The sequence below is a fragment of the Atractosteus spatula genome, chromosome 12 (genome assembly GCF_055471065.1).
Source record: "Atractosteus spatula isolate fAtrSpa1 chromosome 12, fAtrSpa1.hap1, whole genome shotgun sequence".
NCBI lineage: Eukaryota > Metazoa > Chordata > Actinopteri > Semionotiformes > Lepisosteidae > Atractosteus > Atractosteus spatula.
This window is the reverse complement of record NC_142717.1, coordinates 37,252,473-37,276,073: the sequence shown is the minus strand read 5'-3', so window position 1 is coordinate 37,276,073 and position 23,601 is coordinate 37,252,473. Positions and strand designations below refer to the sequence as shown.

Below are 23,601 nucleotides of genomic sequence, written 5' to 3'. Positions count from 1 at the left end.
GGAATAAGCCAGGAAGCTCCTGAAAGAGCGAAGATGGGGAGGATGGAGAGATGCAAAATGACCCATACAAGTGGGTAAGATGGAAACAAGGAATGTATGTGGAATTGGGTGAGATTAGGATTTGACCTTCTTATAAACTTTTGTTTAAAACTTCATTCACAGCTCTAAAACTTTATAATGCATTTACAATTTCCCTTTTATGTTCAATTTCCTGCAGGATGTATCTGTGGTGTGAGGACTGTGTTTTTTATTACATCATGTCATGTGAAAGTTGCAGTTTTTACAGCTCCGTATTTACAACAGTGTAGCTTATTTTATTTGGGAAAAAAACAGCAAGGCTATAATGGTTCAGTCAGTTAAGACAGGAATAAAGAAGTTTCTCTGAAGGAGGTATAACTCAGGTTTGTGTTCCTATGCGGACCTGTATTTGGGGAGTTTAGTTATTTTCATTTTAAAATGAAACAAAGATAAGATCCTGTTCAAGTGTAAGAGTGACAGTTATTTAGAAAAACCTGAGACACCCGAGACGGACTCAGCGATAAAAGAACTGTGTTGTATAGAAAGATGATAAAGATGCTTGATGCTATTTTTTGTTCATTGCCACAATGAAAAATTGTAATGTTTTAGCTGTAGCTAGTATAACAATAACAAAAGAAAATGGGAGAAGCATTACACAGGAAAAGTCTCCATTTTTCACTTATTTTCAGTGTAGTAAGAAAATGCAGTGATTATGTAATTTCACACTTAACTGAATGTATGTTACATTAGATCAAATGTTCTGAGATCATGCTCTTTGAAGGTTCTTGGACATTCCTAGAACTTACATAAGATCTGCAATTATTTAGTAATATGTTTTGTGAATAATACAAAAAATATTTAAAACTGAATGCTGATCTTTTAGAAAAAAAAATTAAATTTAATAATTTTAGGCTTATTAAAAGATTTGAGCACAGATTTTGCAAATGAATGTGATAGACTAGAGAATCTTTGTTTTTAATTGCGCAGCTTTTTTACAGAGTTAACAGTTTAGGTACTCTGTTTAATTCTGAGCGGTTTCTGATAAAATACTTTTAGTTTGAACACCAAATAGTGAACACCATATTTAAAGATATATGTATATACTGTGCATTCTAACTTACATTTTTCAAAACTACAGTAAAGCCAACAGGTGTAAATAGGGATCACACAGAGAAGGAGTAGGGAGCTGCATCAGCATGCGTTTGCTGCAAAGGAACATGTAAAGGTTTATTCCATACTTAAAAGAGAAGAAAAGAAACACGTTTTGGCTGTGAAGCCTTCTTCAGGTGTCATGCAGAGAACATTTGGGCCAAATGGCCTCCTCTCACTTGTAACTTTTCTTAATACCCAATGATACTGTACTATGAATTTCCTAAGCATTATTTCAGCCTTGTCCTATGTGTTTTTAATTGTAATTCATTTATTTAATTGTTGTATATGCATATCCTCTGAGTTCCCACTCTGAGTTTGCTTTGAGTCTTTTCCAGGAAAGGCAGTGGTCTCCTGCCTACTCTCATACACATTCTATGACAACATCTCCAATAGAAGATGCTCTTTTAGTCCATCCTGACAGTGAAGCATGAGACTAGCAGACAAATGCTTCATGTAATACAACCCACACTTTAATTGTAAGCACTACACAATTAAGAACATTTCTGTTGCAGACAACAATGACTCAATTTGTTTTATTTTTTAAGCAACTTTGTTTTTTGTGAACAGTTCTAGAGCCATTCCTTAATCCCCTTTTTAAAGACTGATGTAAACTTTTAACACTTAAATTAAGAAACTTGAATTGGAACATTTCTCTGAAGATCAGTGTTGTAAATACAGTATACAATATATACATACACACCCTTCTTATCTTATATATATTTAAACATAGCTTTCATGTTGAGTTACAATCCAAAGCTACAAAACAATCCTCTGAAAATTGGTCACAGGGTCTTAGTTGTTTGAATTTCAAAAAGAAATTCTTATGATATTCGCCATATGTACAGAACTACATAGACACCTAAGGCACAGTTTCCATAGAAACCAATTCTTCTGCATCACTACAGCTCTAGAAAGGCTTCAATCACCCACTTTAGAAGATCTTCAGTCAGGTGATTAATTATCTTGCAGAAAGAAGGAAAAAAGACGTCTTTCCTTTAGATATCATCTTCTTCATTCACAAAAAAACCCACAATTGCCAGGTTACTCTGTGCTTCACTTTGATAATAAAAGTGGATAAAAATAGTGGTGCAGATTACAAAGAAACAGCTTTAAAACAGTTGCATTTCCAGCTAGCTACTTTCCTCCTACGTAGGATCGCAGAACGATCATTTTGAGTTGTGATGTATAAAGCAACATATATAATTTAGGCCATATATAATTTAGGCCATCGGGCCATGTTTCAGTCATAAATGTTCTGATAGATGTTTGAGCCGGTGTCCCTTAAAGGTCTAACTAGAGTGGACAACACACCACCACAACTGGCAAAACGGCTAAACATTGTTCACTTTGATGAATTTCAGTAGTCATGTGAAATAATAGTGACATCTAACAAATGTCTTAAAAATGCCAGTGCGGTGGACAATTGTAGAAGAGCCTCCTTTACATTGTAGGATGTCAAGTTGGGTAAACCCAGCTGTCATTCAAAACTATGGATAAAGTAAAGGTAGATGTATTGCATCCCACTGCTGTAATTATGAGGTTTTGCTACTTTTCTTATGCTGTTATTTTTTGGTCAATTAGATCTTGTTTTTTAAGCATGATACCATCTATATTAAGCAGCATAGATCAGCTCGAGTCTCCAGGTATGATATTTATTTAGAAATGCTTTCTCTCTCAATGGTGCTACTTAACATAAGATTGAGAGGAGGTTAAAATTATAATATAGCATGTCTGCTCCCCTATACAGTATATACTGTCTGGCAGCACCCAACTCTTCTGTTGTCAGAGACAGACATGTTCCATACTCATTGATAGTAAGAGCTAAGCCAGGACCAGACTGTTTTCTCTCCCCCCCATCTTTTCTCCATTTCTGGTTGAGTATCCAACCTGCTGAACCTACGGTCCCAGCCTATATTCATTAATTCATCTCTTTACTTTCCCTAGTTCCCCTTTTCATTGGCCCTACAGGAGCCTCCTGGTTACTGACACTCAGTCCGGCCCGTGAATATTAGTGCATGATGTCCATCTACTGTACACTAGGCCAAGACCTTCTTGTTAAGACCCCTGGTCCATCCCTGATGCCTGTGACCCAGTTGCAGCCCTGGATGCTGGTGTGATGGGCGTCCTTCACTGTACCTTTGGTTGGTGTCCTACTGGTGTGGTGCCATCCCTTGAGTCTTTGCCCCTCAAAGCTTACTCCCATGAACATAGTAAATATTTTCTTTTTCTTTTGAGTGCTCTGCTTGCAATATATTTTCACCCATTCAGTTCTAGCAAACTTCAGTAAGTGATAGCTCTCTATCTACTTCCACATCAGCCTACTTTTCATGGTTGCTGAGGTATTTTCTGCTGCCCACCCAACTTAAGCTAGCTCCTTCTAGTGCTGCCACCTATTCACTGACTTGATTTCCAACATCTACAGCATACATACTTCTCATTCAGCTTATTTTCCATCAGTGTTTCAAAAACTGTATATCTGAATCTGACTGCATTGTGATTCATTTCATGCTGCTTATACATTCTGTTTTCAGTTCAGGTGAAACTTTCCAGCCAAACCAACTTAGATCAGTTTTTGAAATCTGAATTGTGTTTTGGGGATCCTTTTTGGGGGTAACTGCAGCACTGACCTTTGCCCAGTGGTGTTACTTCCTTAGCCCAACTAGTTATGCCAAAGTATTAAGTATGATATCCCTTTATATTCGTTGGCTCGTTTTGTCACTATTTGAATTTGATCGAATTATGGATTGATTAATGGTGTGCATCTGTCAAGGCTATTGTTAGAGGACACATCCATTAATAATCCATGGTTTGATTTTGGAATAGTAACATTAATTGACAACATTATCTGTGGCGATTGAGACTAGATGGCTAGTGTAATGACCATTTCATGTTCAGAGTGTACAGTATATTACTAGGTATCTTTTTTTTCTCTTGACGTACTTGTAAACAGAGACAGAGTGGCACTGGAGGTTATTCTTCCCTTAGACCACTGGAACATTAATATTATTTCACCTCTAAACTATCTCCTTTTTACAAATGTATTTAAGTATTAAGAATAGAAGACATTATCTAAATAATGAAGAGATTATCTTGTCTAAATAATCATGGTTATAGTACACAGACCATCATTTTATGAAATAACTTCTACTGTTACTCTTTTTTTTAAAAAAAACACTTAAAATTCAATAAAAAATTGGTTCCAATATGCATGTGTTGCTGCTCTTTATACAGTACAGTATATGATACATAAAATTATAAAATTGATTTTTAGCACAACTGAGAAAAACATTCTCATTCTTGTGGTGTACATCTTCTTTACAAATGCAGATAATTTAAATGGATTTTGTTGTTTTACAAAACTGTATAGCAAGTATAAAGCGATATTTGACTATTAGATGACATTGATTACACAGAATGTCCATTTAGGATATAGTAATCAGTAATATGTTTGGATGATTTGCATATTTCTCTAAACACTGCATAATGTGCAGATATTTTTAACCAAAAAGAACGTTATGGCTTACTTATAAATAAGCTTAGCGGAATATGCATGAAGTGGGAACTAGACTACAATTCACACAGGGGAATATGTTGGATTTTCAATAAGAATATGTTCCCGAGATACTTATTAAGCTGCCAAACAAAAGCTATGTCTACATTTATCTTTTTACTTGGATTGGATGACTAATGCAAGGAAGAAGTAAAGAAAAGGATACCTATGGAGTTGCAGTGATAGTGGCACCCCATTATCTTCATTTAATTAATTCTCTATAACATCTTAACTACCACTTACCAGAATGAATGTTACTTTATGAATTACACTTAATTGAAAAACATGGTTTTATGTGTAGTACTTATATGAATATAATATACAGCTACTATCTCTCATTCAGAATGATATACAGTATGCTTTGAGACTATTTCTTATTTTTTCTACTCTGAAAAAATGAATGCTGGCCCTTTTTTAAATCAATGCACAGTGACTTTTACTATGACAGACAGAGTTCTCAGACATCTCTCAAAGGTGGGTAAATAGGGAGAAGATGTCATCTAGGATGGTGGCGTAGTTGATTTATTAGGTCAATATGATACGTTCCCAAAATTCTCATGCCTATCAATAAGCCAACTAACACCACCTGAGCAGATACTTGTCCCTGGGTTGATCTGTATTGCAAGATCCTGGAACTAATGATTTCCTTTCTGGAAATAACATCTCAATGCTACCTGCTGAATTACAGTGAGATTCTGTACAATATTTATCTGCACTTAAAAATTTAAATTAAAAGTCTACAGAATGTCTGAGATGGAGTTTTTCTTTAAAAGATCGATTATGAAGGGAGGATCTTTATAATTGTGATGGGGTGTACACTTAACTGTGTTTGGTCTTTGAATAATTCCAATTAATTTCCAATAAATTTGTGCACTTTTAAAGACAGGTATAGTCTGCATAACAGACTAATTCAACATTCTGTTTTTAAAATTAGTTTTAGGTTCTCAGCTTAATTATTTGACACCTGAGAATAAGTGTGTAGTTGCTTTCATAAACATTAAAAACAACCACACATAAAATGTACTCTGTATATAATGCACTAAATTCACAACAGTCAGATGTATATAAAGCCCTAACATAAATCCACGTGTGGTGAGAAATATCTGTTATAAAATCGGTCTATATAGAAATAAATTAAATTAAAATTGTGTATCACAAGTTGTTACATATTTCTGAAGTAATGATCCTGTACCAGAGGATTCTTAGAACAAAGCAACAATAAAAGCAGTACCTTTATTTTATTCTATGGAAAAATACATATCTCTTGAATCTCAGTTGGAGTGTTAACTCAGCCAAGAACCAAGAAGAGGTGTATGGGTCACACTGGTAGAAATACATTCAAAAGCTATAATGTTAGACGTATAATAGATTTCAAATTCAAATATCAGTTATGCAGGAATTAGGGATATTGAGGATGTTTGTGTATTTGAAGTGGTGATCATGGGAGACTTTAATTTTCTTCACATACATTGGGAAAAAGCCATCAGGGATGTTAAAGGATAAAACTACAATGGTATGCATGCAGAATGATTGCTTTCTTACTCAATAAGTTTCCAAGTTTTATTAATTTATTGGCTTTCCCTTGTGGTTGGGGGTTCATTAGATGTTATATTGGGAGATATCTGATTGTGTACTGTGCAATTGTATTGTATTTCTTCATGTCTGTTTGTACTACATCTTTAAAAAAATACCCTGTCTTCTGCAAGTGTAATGGCTAAGCAAGTTGAACAGAATGCTTTCCTTGGAAGCCTGGAATCTGATATCCAAAAGAAATGACCAACCCAACTCTCCTGATGATAGTGGATCATAGCTTCAATTGTTGTAACAAGTGCCTGGGAAAGAACATTGATATTTGTGCATCTATAGCATACTCCCACTTGATGCATAAAATCTTCTGTGTTGGTGGTAGGACTGTAGCCCTTTTAAATGTTTCCTACGTATTGTCCTCATTTCAGTCCCATATACTGTAGTAAGACAAGAATGGAGACTCCATATGATAGGACATCAGCTCATTTTACTAATGTTATAATCCTAAAACACTTACTTCTTGAGGCAGCCAAAGACTACACTTTCAAGTTCCAAGTGATGGTGTATTTTGTTTTCAATATCAGCCCTCTGTGAAAAGTAGCTCCCAAGGTATTGGAAGATAATTTGCTACATTCTCCACACAGTCATTCATGTCTTGAGGTCTGCGTAGGCACATATTGCTGTGTACTGGAGTTGTTTGACTGAATTCCAGGTGGTGTTAGTTCTGGACCACAGTCATTAGAGATTAAATAATTTACTGTCGAATTTGTAAATCAAATAAGTTGTTCTACAGCAGGGAACCTGTATGTAATGAAATGGAGCACAGTACTGAGATATTCCAAAAATATATGGACTATTACTGCACACCTGTAATGGATCTGTCACTGCACTCATGTCGTGATGAAGCAGGCAAAGGTTCCTTCTGAATTTTCCCAAACATCCATACTTCAGTAGAATCATCCAGAGTTCCTCACAATTTACAGTGTCAGCCATCTTTGTCTAGTCATACAATGCTGTTAGACATGTTAGTGTTGCCCATGACATTTTTCTTATAATTGACAGGCTGTAAAATGTGTCAGCTGTGTCTCTTGAGAGTCTGAACTTATACAGTTATTTTAGGAGAAGCTTTACAGCAAGAGGAATTACAGTACTGGTAAAGATATTAGCTGCAGTCGGCAGCTGAAAGATCAATCTGAAATTGTGTCATTGGATTTGTCCCCTTTCTCCCAGATTGTTGTGATCATAGTATTGAAAACATTTAGATGTTACTATCATTCCAGAACTGTTTAATAATCAACGAGGATGAAGTGTTGGTTTCTGTTCACTGTGCTCATCAGTCATTCATGTCCTGCCAAGCTCATCTCTAATTGCGTGTTGTAGGACAAAATTAAATTGACAGTGGATTCTAGATTGAATATACCCTCCTTGGATACTTTGGATATTAATAGTTCTTGTTAGTCTTTGTCTGTTCTTCATGTCGTGAGACCTTTGAACCTCCTCCTATACTTGGAGGTAGAATAGATTTTTTTAATGTAGTTTGAGCCACTGTGCAATGAACAGATAGCCTTGCAATTGTGATCAAGCCAATGCTAGTGTCTCCTCATATAAAATCCAGGTGTTTCTTTGCAGGTGTTGGTGGTATTTATCTTAAGGTCTTTCTGGGTGGTGTGAGTACTTTTCTTGTGTTCCCAATTGGTTCATGAGAGCTCTTCCCTAATGTATTCATTGAGATTTTCTCATTTGGTTAGATCCTTGATCCTCGACATTTAGTGGATGTTGCTCCTTCTACATACATTTGGTGCCAATTTGGGCTAAAATAACTGAACAGATAAGATGATATTAGGTCTAGAAGTTGTTATCATTGCGTTGGTTACTGGGCACAGACAATGACACAGTCAATCAGGTGCCACTGTCCAGAGCACAGTTTCCAGGATATTTTGAGTGTGTTTTCCTGATGACATTGTCTGTTAATGCTGACAAGACTGTATGTACAGTATACTGTATGTACTCTATCGTTAAATTCATTCAAGACCTAAATTGATGAAGCTGCAGATTTAGTAAATAAGAGATATACTGAAGCACTCTTTTTATTTATGTTGCAACATAATACTGAAATGAATCACTGCTGTAACTATTTGGCTGTGGGTAGCTGTTTTTAATGTTGCTGGTAAGCAGAACAATAACACGGGAAAAATGAGTCTTATATTGCTAGGTCTTTTTTCCAAAATAAATCCTTTATTTAATTAAGCAACAGTGGTTTGTTGAAGCTATTAAACATGGAATATATTTCATTTTTGTGTAGCTGCCAGTAGGTGTTTCTTAGCATGAGAAGCACCTTTGTATTTTATTATCCTAAGCAAAATGGTTGTTTTTATAAATGCCCAGAATTAAAATTAAACAAAAATTATATAACTGGACACTGTGAATACATTACATAAAAGACAGGGATGTTCCTATAGATTTTTTTTCTCTCACCATCTATTAAGACTCAACACTTGAAAAAGGGATTTACATGATTGTGAAAGCTCATGGAAATGTATATATTCAAGAAGGTACATCAAGATGACAACCATTTCAATCATGTATTTTATAGAGTGATTATTTCTGGATTAAGTGTTTTTTGTTTTTGCTCACTGGAATACCAGAGAAATTATTAACAAACCATATTGTATACTGTATACGCTTTGCATTCTAGCTTGTAAGTCATAGGGCATGAACAAATTTGATCCTTAAAGATGTCTGTAATTAAATGAAATTCTAATGTAAGAGAACAATTACTTTTGCTTCATGTCAATATTTTCACAGAAGATAGACGTCTTTCATGTTAGTGGTAAAATGTATTCAGAGATGCTAGAGCTCTCAAATATATTTGATTATTCGAATGCAAATTATTTTTTGCAAGAATGTAACTACGGTATAAAATCTACTTTAAACCTACTTACAGTACTAAGAAATACCTTGTTTGTGTACAAAGAGACTAAATAAAGCTGGGATAACTGACTACATTAAATGTAGTTCAAGTACTGTAGGTAACTGCATCAGCATGCATAGGCTTCAAAGGAACTGTTGTAACAGAAAGAATAAGCTTCTTGATCCCGAGATGAAGTAAAACAGATGAGTTTATTGCATGCAAGGAACAATAAAGCCGAAGTCTTGTTTCCCGCAAGAAACAACAAAACCGAAGTATTGTTCCCCGTACCGGTACAAACTTTTGGGTTATATAGTATCTTCTTCTCTGTTTCTGACGTCACTCGGTCTGATGGTAAAGAGGGGGGTTCATGGTATTTGGCCAGTTTACGAGGTCCTGGCCAAATGGTCAGTTTAAGATTACACCCAGGGGGGTTCCTAGCTTGCATCTGGAATCCTTATCAGTTAACCCCCTTTCCTGCCATAAACCCCAGCTTGTGACTTAGAAGTCTAAACCACATACAGAAAGGATTAAATTCAAACCCCCGTCTTCACATCTTTCTTTAGAACAATGAAGGTTTATTCCTTAAACTGGAAAGAGAAGGAGAGAAACAACGTTTTGGCTGTGTAGCCCTTTTCAGGGCATTATGATTTAAATTCATTATTAAATGATAAATAAATTATGAATTTAATTAAATTTGGGTCATTATAATTATATTATAATTTCATTAATTGTACATGTAGTCTATCATCCCTTAATTTGAAAGGGTAAGGATGAAAATAATTGTAGAATCGAAAACTAATTTTGTCAGTAGTGCTTGAAAGGCAGATGCATGTTATTTTGTTTTTCCTTTTTTACTTAAAAAAATAAGCATAAAAATACAAAATACTGTAGGCACTGGATTTTTTTGCTAGGTAAAATGGAAATTCTAATAATTAAATGAGGATTCTTAAACAACATTACTTTAAACATGTAAATTAATGATCTTTTGTCTTTTGTTTCCAGTATAAAGATGTTTTCTAGAGGAGTGTGATGTAACGATGAATTTGATTTTTGGTTCATGTATTGCAGAATGAATTCAGTATACACTAATAACACCAGAATATTGAAAAAATGCTTCCATCACATCTGTCTCTGAATTCAGGTGGTATATTGGTTAAGAGACTCTACCTACAGTATATTCTTGCAGTAATTATTTTATATAAGAATATAAGAATAAAAGGAACATATTGGCAATATATCAGAATCCACTAGGATTTGCAATAGCTCTCCTAGAAATTTCAGAACATAAAGTAGAACATTTGGTGTCAGTTTCCTGGGAACACAATGTGCTGAAACAAGACTGTTGTTCTATTCTTTTAGTAAAATTTCATAATACTGCTCTTCAACTGTGTCTAAGCCAAAGTACACTACCAAATTTTTAAATAGTACAGTCATAGTCACAATATGTCGTAGGTGATTCCTTTGGGCTTAGCTTTCAAAGCGTGAACATTAATACATTCTCATGCCAGAAGATTTTAAGTGATGATAAAGGTTGTGTTGCTGAAGTACAGGTTAGATGTTTAAAAAAAACAGAAGAGTTCACAGTTGTTGTAGTGTGGATTTTTATTTAAATTCTAAAGGTGGCTTTAGATAAGGAACTTTGCTTACAGACAATTTAAGACAGGAGCTGATTTACAAGATGATTTAAGATAAACGGGGAGTTGTTTTAAAAGCAAGATGCGAGTAATTGTAAAGTAAAGTCAGCTATCTGAAAAATATATGAGCACAAACCTCTGCTAACAACATTTTAAAGTACCATATGAATATTTGAGTCTTTTGCTCACATACTGTTTATGTTGCCAAGGGCAATAATCAATAGGCATGCTGGAAAATGTTCATTTCAACATATTATAACATTCCCAGCTGCAGTGTTTTCACATCCTCAGTGAAGTGTTTAGATTTTTGTCTTTAATAAAAGTTTAATGAAAAAACAGATAAAGTGAGAAATGAAAACTTTTGAAAAATCATATCTATGCTCTTCCATTCCACATATTTGTATAGCTAGCAATTTAATCACAAAGTCTTACAAGCACATACAGTACCAAGAAAATAAAATGCATTAGGCTCAAATTACTTTTTTGACATCCTGTATTTCTTAAATATATGTTTATTGCATCCTGTGCTTTAATTCTTAGAGCAGGGTTATTTAGCTTCTGTGCAACTCTTCTAATCTACTCTATTGCAATGCTTTAATTTTTATCTTGATACTGTGATTGACAATTACATAAAGATCTGGTTTAAGCAAAACTTTGTAATTGAGTGGACAGGAGGGGCTGCAGGTTAGTAGTCTTGCTGTTAAGAGTTATGATTCTGGAGAGTCCTGGTTGAAAGTTCTTTGAGCTGCTTTACAGTTCTCTCTTTATTCTCCATTTTTGGACATACTGTAGTTGGGTATACATCCATTATTCAAAAGATTCCCTTTAATTAATGAGAAATGTTTTTGAAGTTTAGATTATCTCAACAGCCCCATATACTAATTTGGGGCAGCAAAGGTGTCAAGCCAAGCTCATTTTAAATAACTTCCACAGATGTGGAAAGAGAGGCTATATAAAAAAGGAACACTTTGGCTCTGACCATACCGTACATATCAAAGGACAAATAAGTTGGTGAATACATTAACCTTTCATCTGAAGGGGTCAAGTATCACTATTAATCACATGAATCAACTTAATGAGTTTTCTGTCTTTTACTAAAATAAAATGGTATTACTTTATGAACTGTAGTGCTTAGGAATTCTGCACTATCCAGAACTGTTTTTTTTAAAAGATCCTTTGATTTTAAGGAAAAAAATCATTCATTTCAAATGAACGTTTGCAAGTGAAAGGATGTTCATGCAGTTAGTGATGGTATTAAACCATTCCTCAATCTACCTGTTGACCATTGTTTGATTATTGTTTGAAGTGATCATGGTTGATTGTTGTCTGATATGTCTGTAGCGAGGAGTCTGTAGTATCATGGATTGTGTCCACGTAGCACCTGCTGACATACCTCTCAGCCTAGCCACACTTCAGCTTCCCAAGACCCTGTAGCTGAAGCCTGTCCTTTTCTGTCTCTCTTGTTTTTCCCTGCCCCCTCTGCTGTCCTCCTCTGTCCCCATTCTTCCCTGCTTTCTGACTCCGCTTAATAAAACCTGTCCACCGGGGGGGCTGACAGTGACTTTACGTCCAAAATGAAAAACAGGCAGATGGGAGCGCCCGGGAAGAACATGACGAAAAGCACCAGCATCAGCGGCGACATGTACAGCCTGGAGAAGAACGACGGCAGCCAGTCGGACACGGCCGTGGGGACGGTGGGCGCGGGCGGCAAGAAGAGGCGCTCCAGCATAGGTGCCAAAATGGTGGCGATCGTGGGGCTCTCGAGGAAAAGCCGGAGCACCTCGCAGCTCAGCCAAACAGGTAGGAGCCAGCCACCGGGTTTTTCTATCTCCAACCGTCTGTCGCTGATGCGCTTCTTCTTTATTTCCTTCGCGTGACTCCCGGGCCTGCGTCTCTCCGCCCACTCCTGCTGGGGTGATACGGGAGCTGTGGACGGAGGCGCTGCCTCTGGTGGACACAGGAGGACTTAAACACACGGTCACTCAATTTCTTTCTCTCCTAGATCAAGGAAATTCAGGCAAAGTTGCGGGAATTTTATAACCGTTCATTTTTCTCATTCAGCTGTTTTTGTATGCAGGTGTGGGTATCAGCCTAACTCTTATTTCCTTTGTAGGCATAACTAACAGGCGCTCTTGGCTGCTTTTCTGAAAACTTCTCCTCAGTTTTGTGAACTGTTGTCTGAATTGTTCGAAACTAGAATGAATTTTGGTTTGTGTTTGCTTCCACACATTGCAAGTATCATTTCAGGAATTTTTATGAGCTTCGTAGAATCACAAAGTCATCAATACGTGCTGAGTAACAATATATTTTATTAAAATCTATGGCATGATATACCCTTCTACTTTCCCCATGCACTGTTAATAGTTGTGATTTCATTTGATTGCAGAATCCTATTAGTCTGTTGGAGCTGATCACAACAAATTTGTTTTATAAGTTCATTAGTGAAACTATTGTAGTTCTTCAAGCACAGAAGTCAACTGTTTGCTTTGTTTGCATTTTCAGCCCTTCTTTTGAGGTGTCCTTATTAGACTTAGAAAATTGTATGTAAGTGGTTGTTTGTTCATCAGTGTTTTTTTATGGTAATTATGATTATGATTGTGTTATTATGGTAGGATTATGGTGATATCTCCAGACAAAATTTGATCTCTTTAGAAATCATTAAGGTTTTCTAAAGTGAAATCTTAGTCTGGAAACTATCAATTTCCTGTAATGCAGGGTTTTCCAATTAAAATTTTGTAGCATAGTCTGATTTGTTCAGATGATGCAGAAATGGCTTTAGGTTAAGAGAATCTAGATATTTTATAGAATCTACATGTAAAATTTTACTAATTGCTATATAATATTAATTATTTATGCAGTGACACAACTGAGAGAATCTGCTTTACAGCATTGACTGTTTTTTGTAGGCCATGCAGAGAGGGATATGTTTCCATTGAATACAATCTTTTTAAGACATGGTAAAATGGGCTATAGGCTGTTGAAGATTATTGTAAACTTGCTGTAGGGAATGAGAAGAAAGTATGAATATATTATGGATATAAGCTGGTTTGAAGTCAACAGTTGCTAACAAATACTTTTTTTTTATGTTTACTGTAAGAAACCCCTTAATGACACTTCAAATATCTTGACTTTGTCTGCTCTTGAGCTGAATATTCTTTTTCAAGATTTCCTTTGTTAAACATCAAGATGTACAATTTTTGCTTAGTTTATCTACTTACCAAGAAAGTTCTAACATCAAGCACAGTTAACAGTAGTAGCCATTATAGTGTCCTCTACATTAGTGCACATTTTTTATTAATAGACCCATTTAATCTACGTGTTCAAAACAGGTCAGCTTTAGTGGCCTACTTTACAATGAATACACAAAAGATATTAATGTGTAGTTGTGTACTGATTTATCTAAGAAAGATCTAGTGGTTACTGCTCACTACAATGGATCAGTGTACAATATTTTTTAAAAGATATACTGTAGTAAAGCATAGTAAATAATATTTTTCAGATGAAGAGTGCCCATACTTTCCATACAAACTGTAAAATAAGTGCAACAAACAGAAACTTTCCTGTACCTGAGGTATAAAGGTTGATAACAATAAGGTTATATTATTTCATCTTGCACATTACACTATGGCAATGCACGCTGGTAAAATTAAATTGTAAAATATTATATGACAGATTGCTAATGTTATTACAGGTAATATCATTTGTGATGTCATGACATATTTTTCCCTAAAATTTAGACATTGCTATCTATATTAGTCCTGTAGAGAAGTATCTGTTCAGACTGATAGGGCAATAATGGAACAGAACAGGTCATTTATAACTATAGTATTTTCCGTTTAAAGCAATATCAGAGATTATATTTGTGTGAGGTTGTTCTACAGTTTCTATCCAACAGTCTTTTCTTAGAATAAGGAAACTTCAACCTTGGGTTTAAGAAAAAATGTATAGGTTTATTAACTGGCACTTTTATTATCCATTACTAAAATGTCATTTTGTAATTCCTTAAACTGAAGATTTACAGACATAAAATACTCGACCCCACTGTTTACCTGAATTATGACGTGCATACTCTTACTGGTAACTGGCCAGTGAATCTAACAGTGTTGTTCCTGTCAAGACATTTTGATGCATTCCAGGCAAAATGTTCCAGGAATAATCCTTGGATCAGGCATCTAGGATAAATGGCTTTCTCTGGTTGCAGAGAAGCTCAAAGGAGAAAAACAAGTCTCAAAGCTAATATGCACCATATAAAAAAATATATATATTAAAACAAAGGATACAGTATGTTATCCCACATTGCCTCAGGTGACAGGGAAAGTAACATTAGCCTGTTAATTTCAGGATTTGTTACTGATAGCTTATTTACATTTAATGAAGAGGATGAATGAGATCATTTTTACAGCTTTTTACTCCAGTGAAGAACTTTCTATTCTTTTTGGTAAATCTTAATGTGCATCCAACAAAACAACTACAGTATAAGTCTGTACAGTTAATATCTCTATGTACACATACTTTGTAGCCATATTTTAGAAAGCATTTTTCATTCACAGAAAGTAACCCAATTATCTTTTGAGTTGTGTCCAATTAATTTAACTCTATTATAATGGCACAACATTCACCAAGCGTACTGTATGACTACCAATGTGTTAAAATACTTCATGTAAACCAGAGAAAAAGTGTGTATACTGTACTTGAAATTATTCTAAATGATTTCTAAATACCACAGTCTGCAGTTTTCCTTTCATCATACTTTCCTAAAAAATGTTTGTCATGATGTACATTTCACTTTAACATCCATTTTATAAACAGCTTTCCCTTTTATAGTACAGCATTTCCGCTTAAACCATTGACATAGTGCAGATCTTTCAGTGAAGCGCTACACACGAGTCTGTACTATTCAGGTGACTTTGTTCTTGTGGACATTTTTTAACCTTGAAAATCTAATTATAGGCCATCAATGTGCAGATGTCAGTGTATATTTGGATTTATATATTTTTTTAACGTCTGTGGTTTTAGTGCATTGCCTGTTTGCTTCTAAGGTAGTGAAGTTAATTTTTTAAAATATCCTTATTCATATACAATTATATAAATCTCTTAGAATATACAGCTTAATCTGCCACTGAAATCATACCCAGTCTTGTATAGAGATGAGGCTGGGTGGTTAGGAGTGAGGGGTTAACCTTTGTATAAGCTTATATAGAATTGGTTAGTGGATTCTCTGTAATATTTAGTGCTCTGTTAAACCCTAATTCCTGATTCAGCTAATGGACAGTTCACAGCACAGAATAAGCTCCACTATCAAGCTTAATGAGAATGCACTGATTACAAACACGCCTTGCCTGTTTTACTGTTGAAAATGCACGCATTATACTGTACAGCAATAATAATATACTCTTACTTTTGAGAACAAAAAATGACCCATGCAGCATCTTCCAATCAATTAAATGTAATGGAGTCAGATTTCTTTTTCTGTATCATTGCACTCATTCATGGAGACAACATCATTCTGAAAGTCTGATCTTAATCCTGATTCTGTGGTCTTGAAACTTTGGGCCCTAGAGCAGCTTTCTGATTCTTCAAAGCATATGGGACTTTAGACACTTTTCTCTAGTTGAATGAACTGCTGAAGCATGTGTTTGCTGATTCATTTTTAAAGTCTTTCCTATTGCCCTACATAGAAACCACTACTCCTGCATCTCCATGTGATCAAGGAGACACGTGTACTACCGTCTTGTCTCTCCTGAGAGCATTTGTATCAATTAGACACAATCATCATTCACCTCTAATGCCATTATTAGAATGGACGTGATAATAGTGTTCTTACAGCTCAGTCCTACTAACATTTGGCTTTGTTTCTATTGTTCAAAAAGGAAGGAATACCTCTTTAGCCTGAAGTGTTGATTATTTAAGGTTTGTGGATTTGTACAGGCTGAACTACTATATATTCAATAAAAATGAAAAGAAAATGCTCACTTCAGTTAATGAAAACACTATCAGAAAATGTTGAGAAAATGTTATAATTACTGTGTTTCCCATACTTCCAAATATGGCTGGACATGTTCAGCAACAGCTAAGTACTGTTTCAGGCTTCACGCTGTTTACTTATGCTTGAATTCATGTCAAAATTAATATTTTATTGTAAATAATACATATATATATATATTATGTGACGCTGAAAAAGGTGTGCAGTGCAGCTTTGCTTTGCATTGCAGTCTGAAGAGATCATTCCAGCACAGTGTGATATTTCAAAACTTCCTGTATAAAAAAGGCATAGTAGATAATTTTGTAGAATGTAAGTACAGACACTTTGCAATGTTATCATTCCTATTTCAAGCCTAGAGCATATAGTAGAAAGTCTGTGCTACATCTGTGGTCACGTGCACAGTTAAGAAACAAAACTTTGACATTATTTTAATCTTAAAAGGCAAAGGTGAGGCAATTGAGGCTGAGTGAATAGTTAGCTCACTCAGTGTTGTTTGTAACACTTACAAAGCCACTTAAGGGAACCAGGGCTGAGATTATCCAACCTTTGCTTTTTTTCAGGAATGTCATGTTCACATTTAGTTCTTAGCAGTTCTGCCTGATAATTGCAATAACCATCAGTCTATATGTAATATGTAGACTAGTCTGTTACTTTATATTATTTGAAGCACCCATCCCCTTAAAAAGGTTCATATCCAAAATCATATTAATGGTTTTACTGGATGCTGTTAAGAATAAGACCACAATAAGGACAAAATAAGACTGCGTTTGAAATTCCTGTCCTGGATGTTTAGCAGTAGTTGGCCTGCCAGGTTTAAATCTGGAAGAAAGAAAAACTGAGAGCTGCCCTAGTTTGTTGTGCACTTACCCAGAGGAGCCATGTTAGAACTTAAAATGTGTACTCAGAGCATACAGTATATCTTAGAGGGTTTATTCTAGGATTGACCTCTCAGTATAAGCAACTTTTGCAAGAACAGCCCTCCAAAACATCAACATTGTTCCAGAACACCAAAATTTAAGACGGGGTGTGCAATTTCTCTGCCCAGGGAAAGCTTAAGAAGAAAACAATGTTTTGCAAAGCTGTGTTATTGTGCATGTACATTGTGTTCAGAATTAGTAATTGACTTCTGGAACCACTCTTGTAATGTCAGCCTGACAACTACTTAGCTTTGATCAGTCAGCAAAAGCTGGCACACCGTGAAGTCCGGGAACAAGGAAGAGGTTGGAATGAAACAGACAAACAAAAGAATAGTACTCCTGATCTGTAGGAGGAGCTCAGTGTGCTTATAACTCAACTGGCGAATACTGAACTAGTGTGATAAGTTAAACTGGGCTATCAAGCCACCCATTTTCTAACCACTATATCCAATATAGGGTCACAGGGATGCCATTGCCTATTCTGGCAAGCAACAATAAATCTAACCCTAACCCTGGAGGGAACACCGTGCTATGCGTAAACCGAACATTATACAATAGATTAATAGTTATATTGATTTGAAGACTAGGAATAAGTTGCATTGCTATTAAAGGAGAACAGTCTTTGATTGTGTTGTTAAACTGGATTTTATAATTAGATAACGCTCTTCCCCTTGGACCATAATTTCCTTACCAGTACCCCCAGGGACAATGTTGTGCTGTAGAAGAAACTATGGATGAGATGTTAAACCAAAATTCAGCCCACTTGGTCATTAAAGACACAACTGTGTTCATAAGAATAAGGGTGTAAGCTGTGGTATCCTGGTCATATTATATTCTGGGTTTCCACAGTGTGGCCTACCCATACTTCCCAATGAATTGAATTTGTAGAATATTTCCTCTCTTCTTTACCTGATATGCTGTGTAATGGCCGGTTGACATAAAATGGCAAATGGCAGTACAGTACATTACCCAGTTGATGCTGCTCTTCAGTGCCAGATGAAGTGTATCCCCCTGAAATATATAAAGCGCTTTAGAAACCTTCAAGATGAAGAGTTCTATAGAAGGGCACAGAGTTATTATGAACTGTTCGTATAATTGTTTATTGCAGGAAAGCATTTATTAACTTACATGTATTAACACATGGATTAACATGAATCACTATCACATTTAACACAGTATTTTCCACCAGTGATGTTGAGAGCCTGCTTTATTTATGGTTATGTGGCGTGTTATGCAATAAAACAGTGATTGCATAATCAAATCTGACCGAATGCACATAAATTATTTCCTCTAGGAGAATTTTAAAAGCAGGACTTACAATTCCTACAATCAAAACAATGCCTGCTTGTGTTTCTTGAAGAGCACTCATAAATACAATTATATTGTTGTTTTGCTGTTAAAGTTCACACCATACAAAGCATTTTTTATAAAAGTATGAACTTTAATAGTCTACCCTTGTAGTCACATTCAAGTTGGGAACAGTTATGGGCTCTTCCTCCCTCCTTGGGCCTTGTGCTTCCAGGTTCAGCTTCAGGTTGACACCATCCATGATTGCGATCTCCCTGATAATGGAGGGATGGATTGACAATCTACTTAAAATCTTCATGAATTCATGTTGGTAAATTATTCAGATATACCGCTCATCTTATGTCACTGGGCTAATAAGTGAAGACCTGATTTTCATTAATTATTATCATGTACAGTAGTTACTAAAAATGCTCCATTTTATTCAATAAAAAATTACGGAATTTAATTTCTTCTGGGTTCTACTTTATACCCAGCACCAGAAGCACTACTAAGAACTGTAGTGCTTCTGGACTGTAATTTCCCACGTGCCTGCTACAGTACCTCCCGGTTAAGAAAATAAGGTGTAGAAGAGGCTTTGGACTGAAAGATTGGGCCTGATATTTTCCAAGTCATCAACTAAATTAGAAAATCACTTTCTTTGGCTTCATTTAGCATAGAGCATTCAAGGAACCTGGACCTTTATAAGGTCTGAGGTCTGAATGTACAGCTTGAAGCAAAGACCAAAACATGACAAGAAAACAGAAACGTTATCTTTGTTTTTCCTTTTATTATTTTCCTATGGGTTATCCATTTCGGTGGCTTGGGCAAACCCTAACTACGAAGAGGACTTGTGTGAGATTTAGTGCGATAACTCCCCTGGTTGAGGAGAATGCCAACCTGTCCGTAAGAAAGGGACTGTTGGAAGTGCCTCTTTAGTAAGGGAATGAGCCAGGGAGCTGCTCGGAGGGAGATGTTGTGGAGAGAGGGATGCAAAATCGAAACACACAAGTGAGTCAGCGAAAGGAGTAATATTTATTTAGTGCATAGGCAAGAAGAAGAGGAGATTGAGTTTGGACCCTGAACTTTTCTAATTTTTTAGTTTTTTTTTAATAAAAAGTAAAAACAAGCATAAGCCTTTGCCTATGAATACAAAACTTCATGGTATTTCTGAACTGGATAAATTAATAACACAGTATCTCAGTTTAAATTTCACAAAGCCACTCCGATATTACCTAGTACATTATCTTCAATTTATTATTAATAACCAATATTATTATATTAGATTGTTCTCTACATTACTGTATATGCTTATATTAATTGGTCGCTTGTTTACATTACATAGAAGAAAGCAATAATGAAATGTACTTTGTGAAATGTTAGACAATGCCTAAAATTAACTAAAGCACAATTAATAAACAGTCTATAGAAATTCATATTTCTCTGAATTTTCTCTGAATTTTGTAGAAATTATTTAAGTACCTAATTGTTGTTCCTCTTTTATGTTTTTGTACAAATCAAGTGTAAAAAATATTTTCTTTTATATATATAATGAATAGAGTTACGATGCTTGAAACTTTAAAAGGATAATGGAATAAAGTATATAAAAAATGCCATCAACTCTTTTGGAGAATGTTCAGAAAATGGACTTATTCCTGGATTGTAAGGCACAGGCTACAGCATTATGACAAATTGAGAGCCTGCAATTTTTTACCCTACTTAGGTACTGGCTCAAGGGAGACTGAATTGAGGTCTTTAGAATCTTAAAAGGAATGAAGGTTGATTCCAAAAGCAATTTCAAACTTAATCTCAGAGTCATAAATTAAAACTTGGTAAAAGTAGATTAAGACATGATAAATTTTAAAAAGTTTTTATACATTGAAGTGGTTGATGCTAAACAGAGTCTTTGAAGTATAGTACATTGTAAGCCTTCACAACTCAACTAGACAGCATTGAAATATCTGTTGACAGAACTAACTTTCCTGTTTGGGAACAGAAGGAATATGAGGGGATAGGAAGTGAGCACATAACAGTTAAACCACAAATCGTTTTCTATAAAAATGTTCATGACACCAATAATATGGATCTTGCTTTTGGAGATGTCCAGTTAAAAAAATAAAAAATAAATCAAATCTAATCAGCCAGGAGGAACAAAAAATTGATTGATATAATCTTAGTACAAATATGATGGCTGCAGCTCTGCTCTGCTTCTGTCAGGATTCAATCACTGTCATCCATAGACTCAGAGCCACAGCGCTCCACTCCTTAGATAGTGACAAACTCCGCTGTGCCAGAAAACCGACTTTTTCACCAGTTAGAATTCTATACCGTCTAGCTTTCAAGGGAGAAACGTCACTTCTGTAACATGCTCAAGGCCACTGCTGAGCTCTGTTATACCAAAAGTTGTATTTTAACTTTTAGAACTAAAAATCTATTTTAAAACACCTTTTTGACAACTGCCTATTTATATTTGCCTAAGACATAAATGGTTTGCCATATGGAGAACGAACACGGATTTCCAAAACTCTGCTTTTTCTTGTTAAGTATCATGGCAACCCTGAGACTATCATCCCATTTCTTTTACTTTTAATGTATAGTAGTGTGCCAGGGAGCAAGAAGCACTTATTAGTTTCCTTCCATGCTTTTTCAGAAGATAGATTTTTGCATTAGTTCCTAATGGCACAGTGGTTTATCAAATGAGCCAGCAGATTTTGCAGCCAGATGCAGTCTGCTAAGGCAAAAAGCACAGGCACTATAGATGTTTACTTACTCACAAAAATACATCCTCTCTCTGATTGCATACAGGCAGACTTGGAAGGCATGCTGTTTGAGGCCTGATCTCAGCCTGATTCTGTGTAATAGCTTCCTGCTGTGCCAGCTGATTTTAGCTCTGTCTGGCCGGTAGAGTAAAGCAAATAAATCTTTAGTTGGAAAAAGGGCTCTCTTTCCAATTAACAGACTCTGTATGAAGTGGGGCATTGATTGTTACAAGTTATAGGAAATATATAAGGTTTCATCTTGTTTGGTGAAGGAAGGAAGCATAGTGTTCTATACACTGACTAGCCTCTGGGGGAAACGGAGAATGAAATGATAGTGTATTTAAGATTTTAAGGATATTGTGTGGGTAGCATATGAGGAGCCTAAATGGACCATTGTTTTTGTTAGGTCCCTTGTGCTGTATAGATAGAAGCAATGTAGTGGCTCTTGGGCCACACTGATATAATTCCGATATCTTACATGGAGGAGATAAAGGACTTAATTAGGAATGTTCAGATGAGGACTGAGGTGCTTTTGGTGGAAGCCTCATTCTTTTCAAGCACAGTCAGTTCTGAGCTCTGTCTGTCCTAGGTCTTACCTAACAGGATTGCTTGTCCTTGTGCAGAATCTGCCACTGCAGGGCTGACAGATCACCCGGTTTCTATGCATGTCCTAATGATGAGCCAGGCCAACTTGTTGATGGTTTGGAAGTTGCAGCCAGGATGGTGACACAAATTTACCTCTGCTTATGTCGATGGTTCAGCTCATCTTTCCTTGACTCCTATGATCTGTTTGTTTGTATCTTAGTACCATGGATACAGGTATGGAACAGAAAGGTAATTTTGTGTTGCATTTCTAGTGTATATCAACAGCAATAATACCAACACTCTGATGTTATTATGTGATCCATTCAATAAGAATAATCTTTTCATGCCTAAGAGAGAGAAAAACAGCACAAGCAACTGATGTAAGTTTTTTTACTGGGTTCAGCTTATTTATAACCATTCTAAACACATTTCTATAAATACTAAAAACTGAATTCATTGCGTATTTGCGTAACAATGTAAGTGGTATTTATTGGTACTGAAAGGCGGTGCCCATCTCTATATCTGACTGTTACATAGTACTACTCATCTTTGGACACTTGAACATGCCACATTACATGATGGGTTTTAGCACATCATGGCTTATGGTTTAGTGATCAGTTAAAATATCAGAATACTTGCAATATGCTCATATGAATATGAAATATATTTCAGAACCCCTGTCTGAGGACGTACTGTATATGGATCCACATAAGGACCCCATTTCAAATTCTGGTCCACTTTTCATTTCTCCTGGCTCTTGCAGTTAGGGTCTAACATTCATCAAAGGAGGCTGTACTTCACACACCAGCACAACAACCATCACAAGTGTGGATAACATAGGAGTTCACCTTTAATAAATCCATCTTGTTACAATGCACTGCTTACACCACAGCAGCAATGTTTGCAGTTCTTGAGCCTAGCAAGGTTAGTATTTCATTTGTTAGGTTTCATTTGTATGCTTTTCATCTTTATATACCCAAATTCCCGTCATAGATGAGAATTGCTCTGAGTGTAAACTAAAATAAATTGGTGGCACAGCAACATACTTATACAAACATTAATTTATCTTTAATAAGTACATTTATTATGCCAGACAGCACCACATCAATCAACAGAAGAAACATTATTAAATATTTCCCTTAATATTAAGCCTTGCTCGTTACCACCATCATCTGAGTATGGTATATTTTTCCATGCCAGAAGAAGGCACTAAGTATCATCAGTTGTTTTATGAAATACTTCCAGTCTGTGCAAAAAAGAAAAGGGGGGAAGTTTTGACAG

General features: G+C 35.7%; 1 protein-coding gene across 2 annotated transcripts in view; it reads left to right on the top strand.

Moving 5' to 3' along the window:
* The window catches only part of LOC148822996 (regulating synaptic membrane exocytosis protein 2-like), a 64,063-nt gene that overhangs the window by 13,251 nt on the left and 27,211 nt on the right, over positions 1-23,601 (top strand). The window contains exon 2 of one of the 2 annotated variants that reach the window (XM_088928612.1): positions 12,351-12,592. In XM_088928612.1, the coding sequence (XP_088784738.1) occupies positions 12,351-12,592 (242 nt within the window). The remainder of the gene's footprint in view (positions 1-12,350; positions 12,593-23,601) is intronic. The other variant, XM_088928614.1, reaches the window with a different exon arrangement.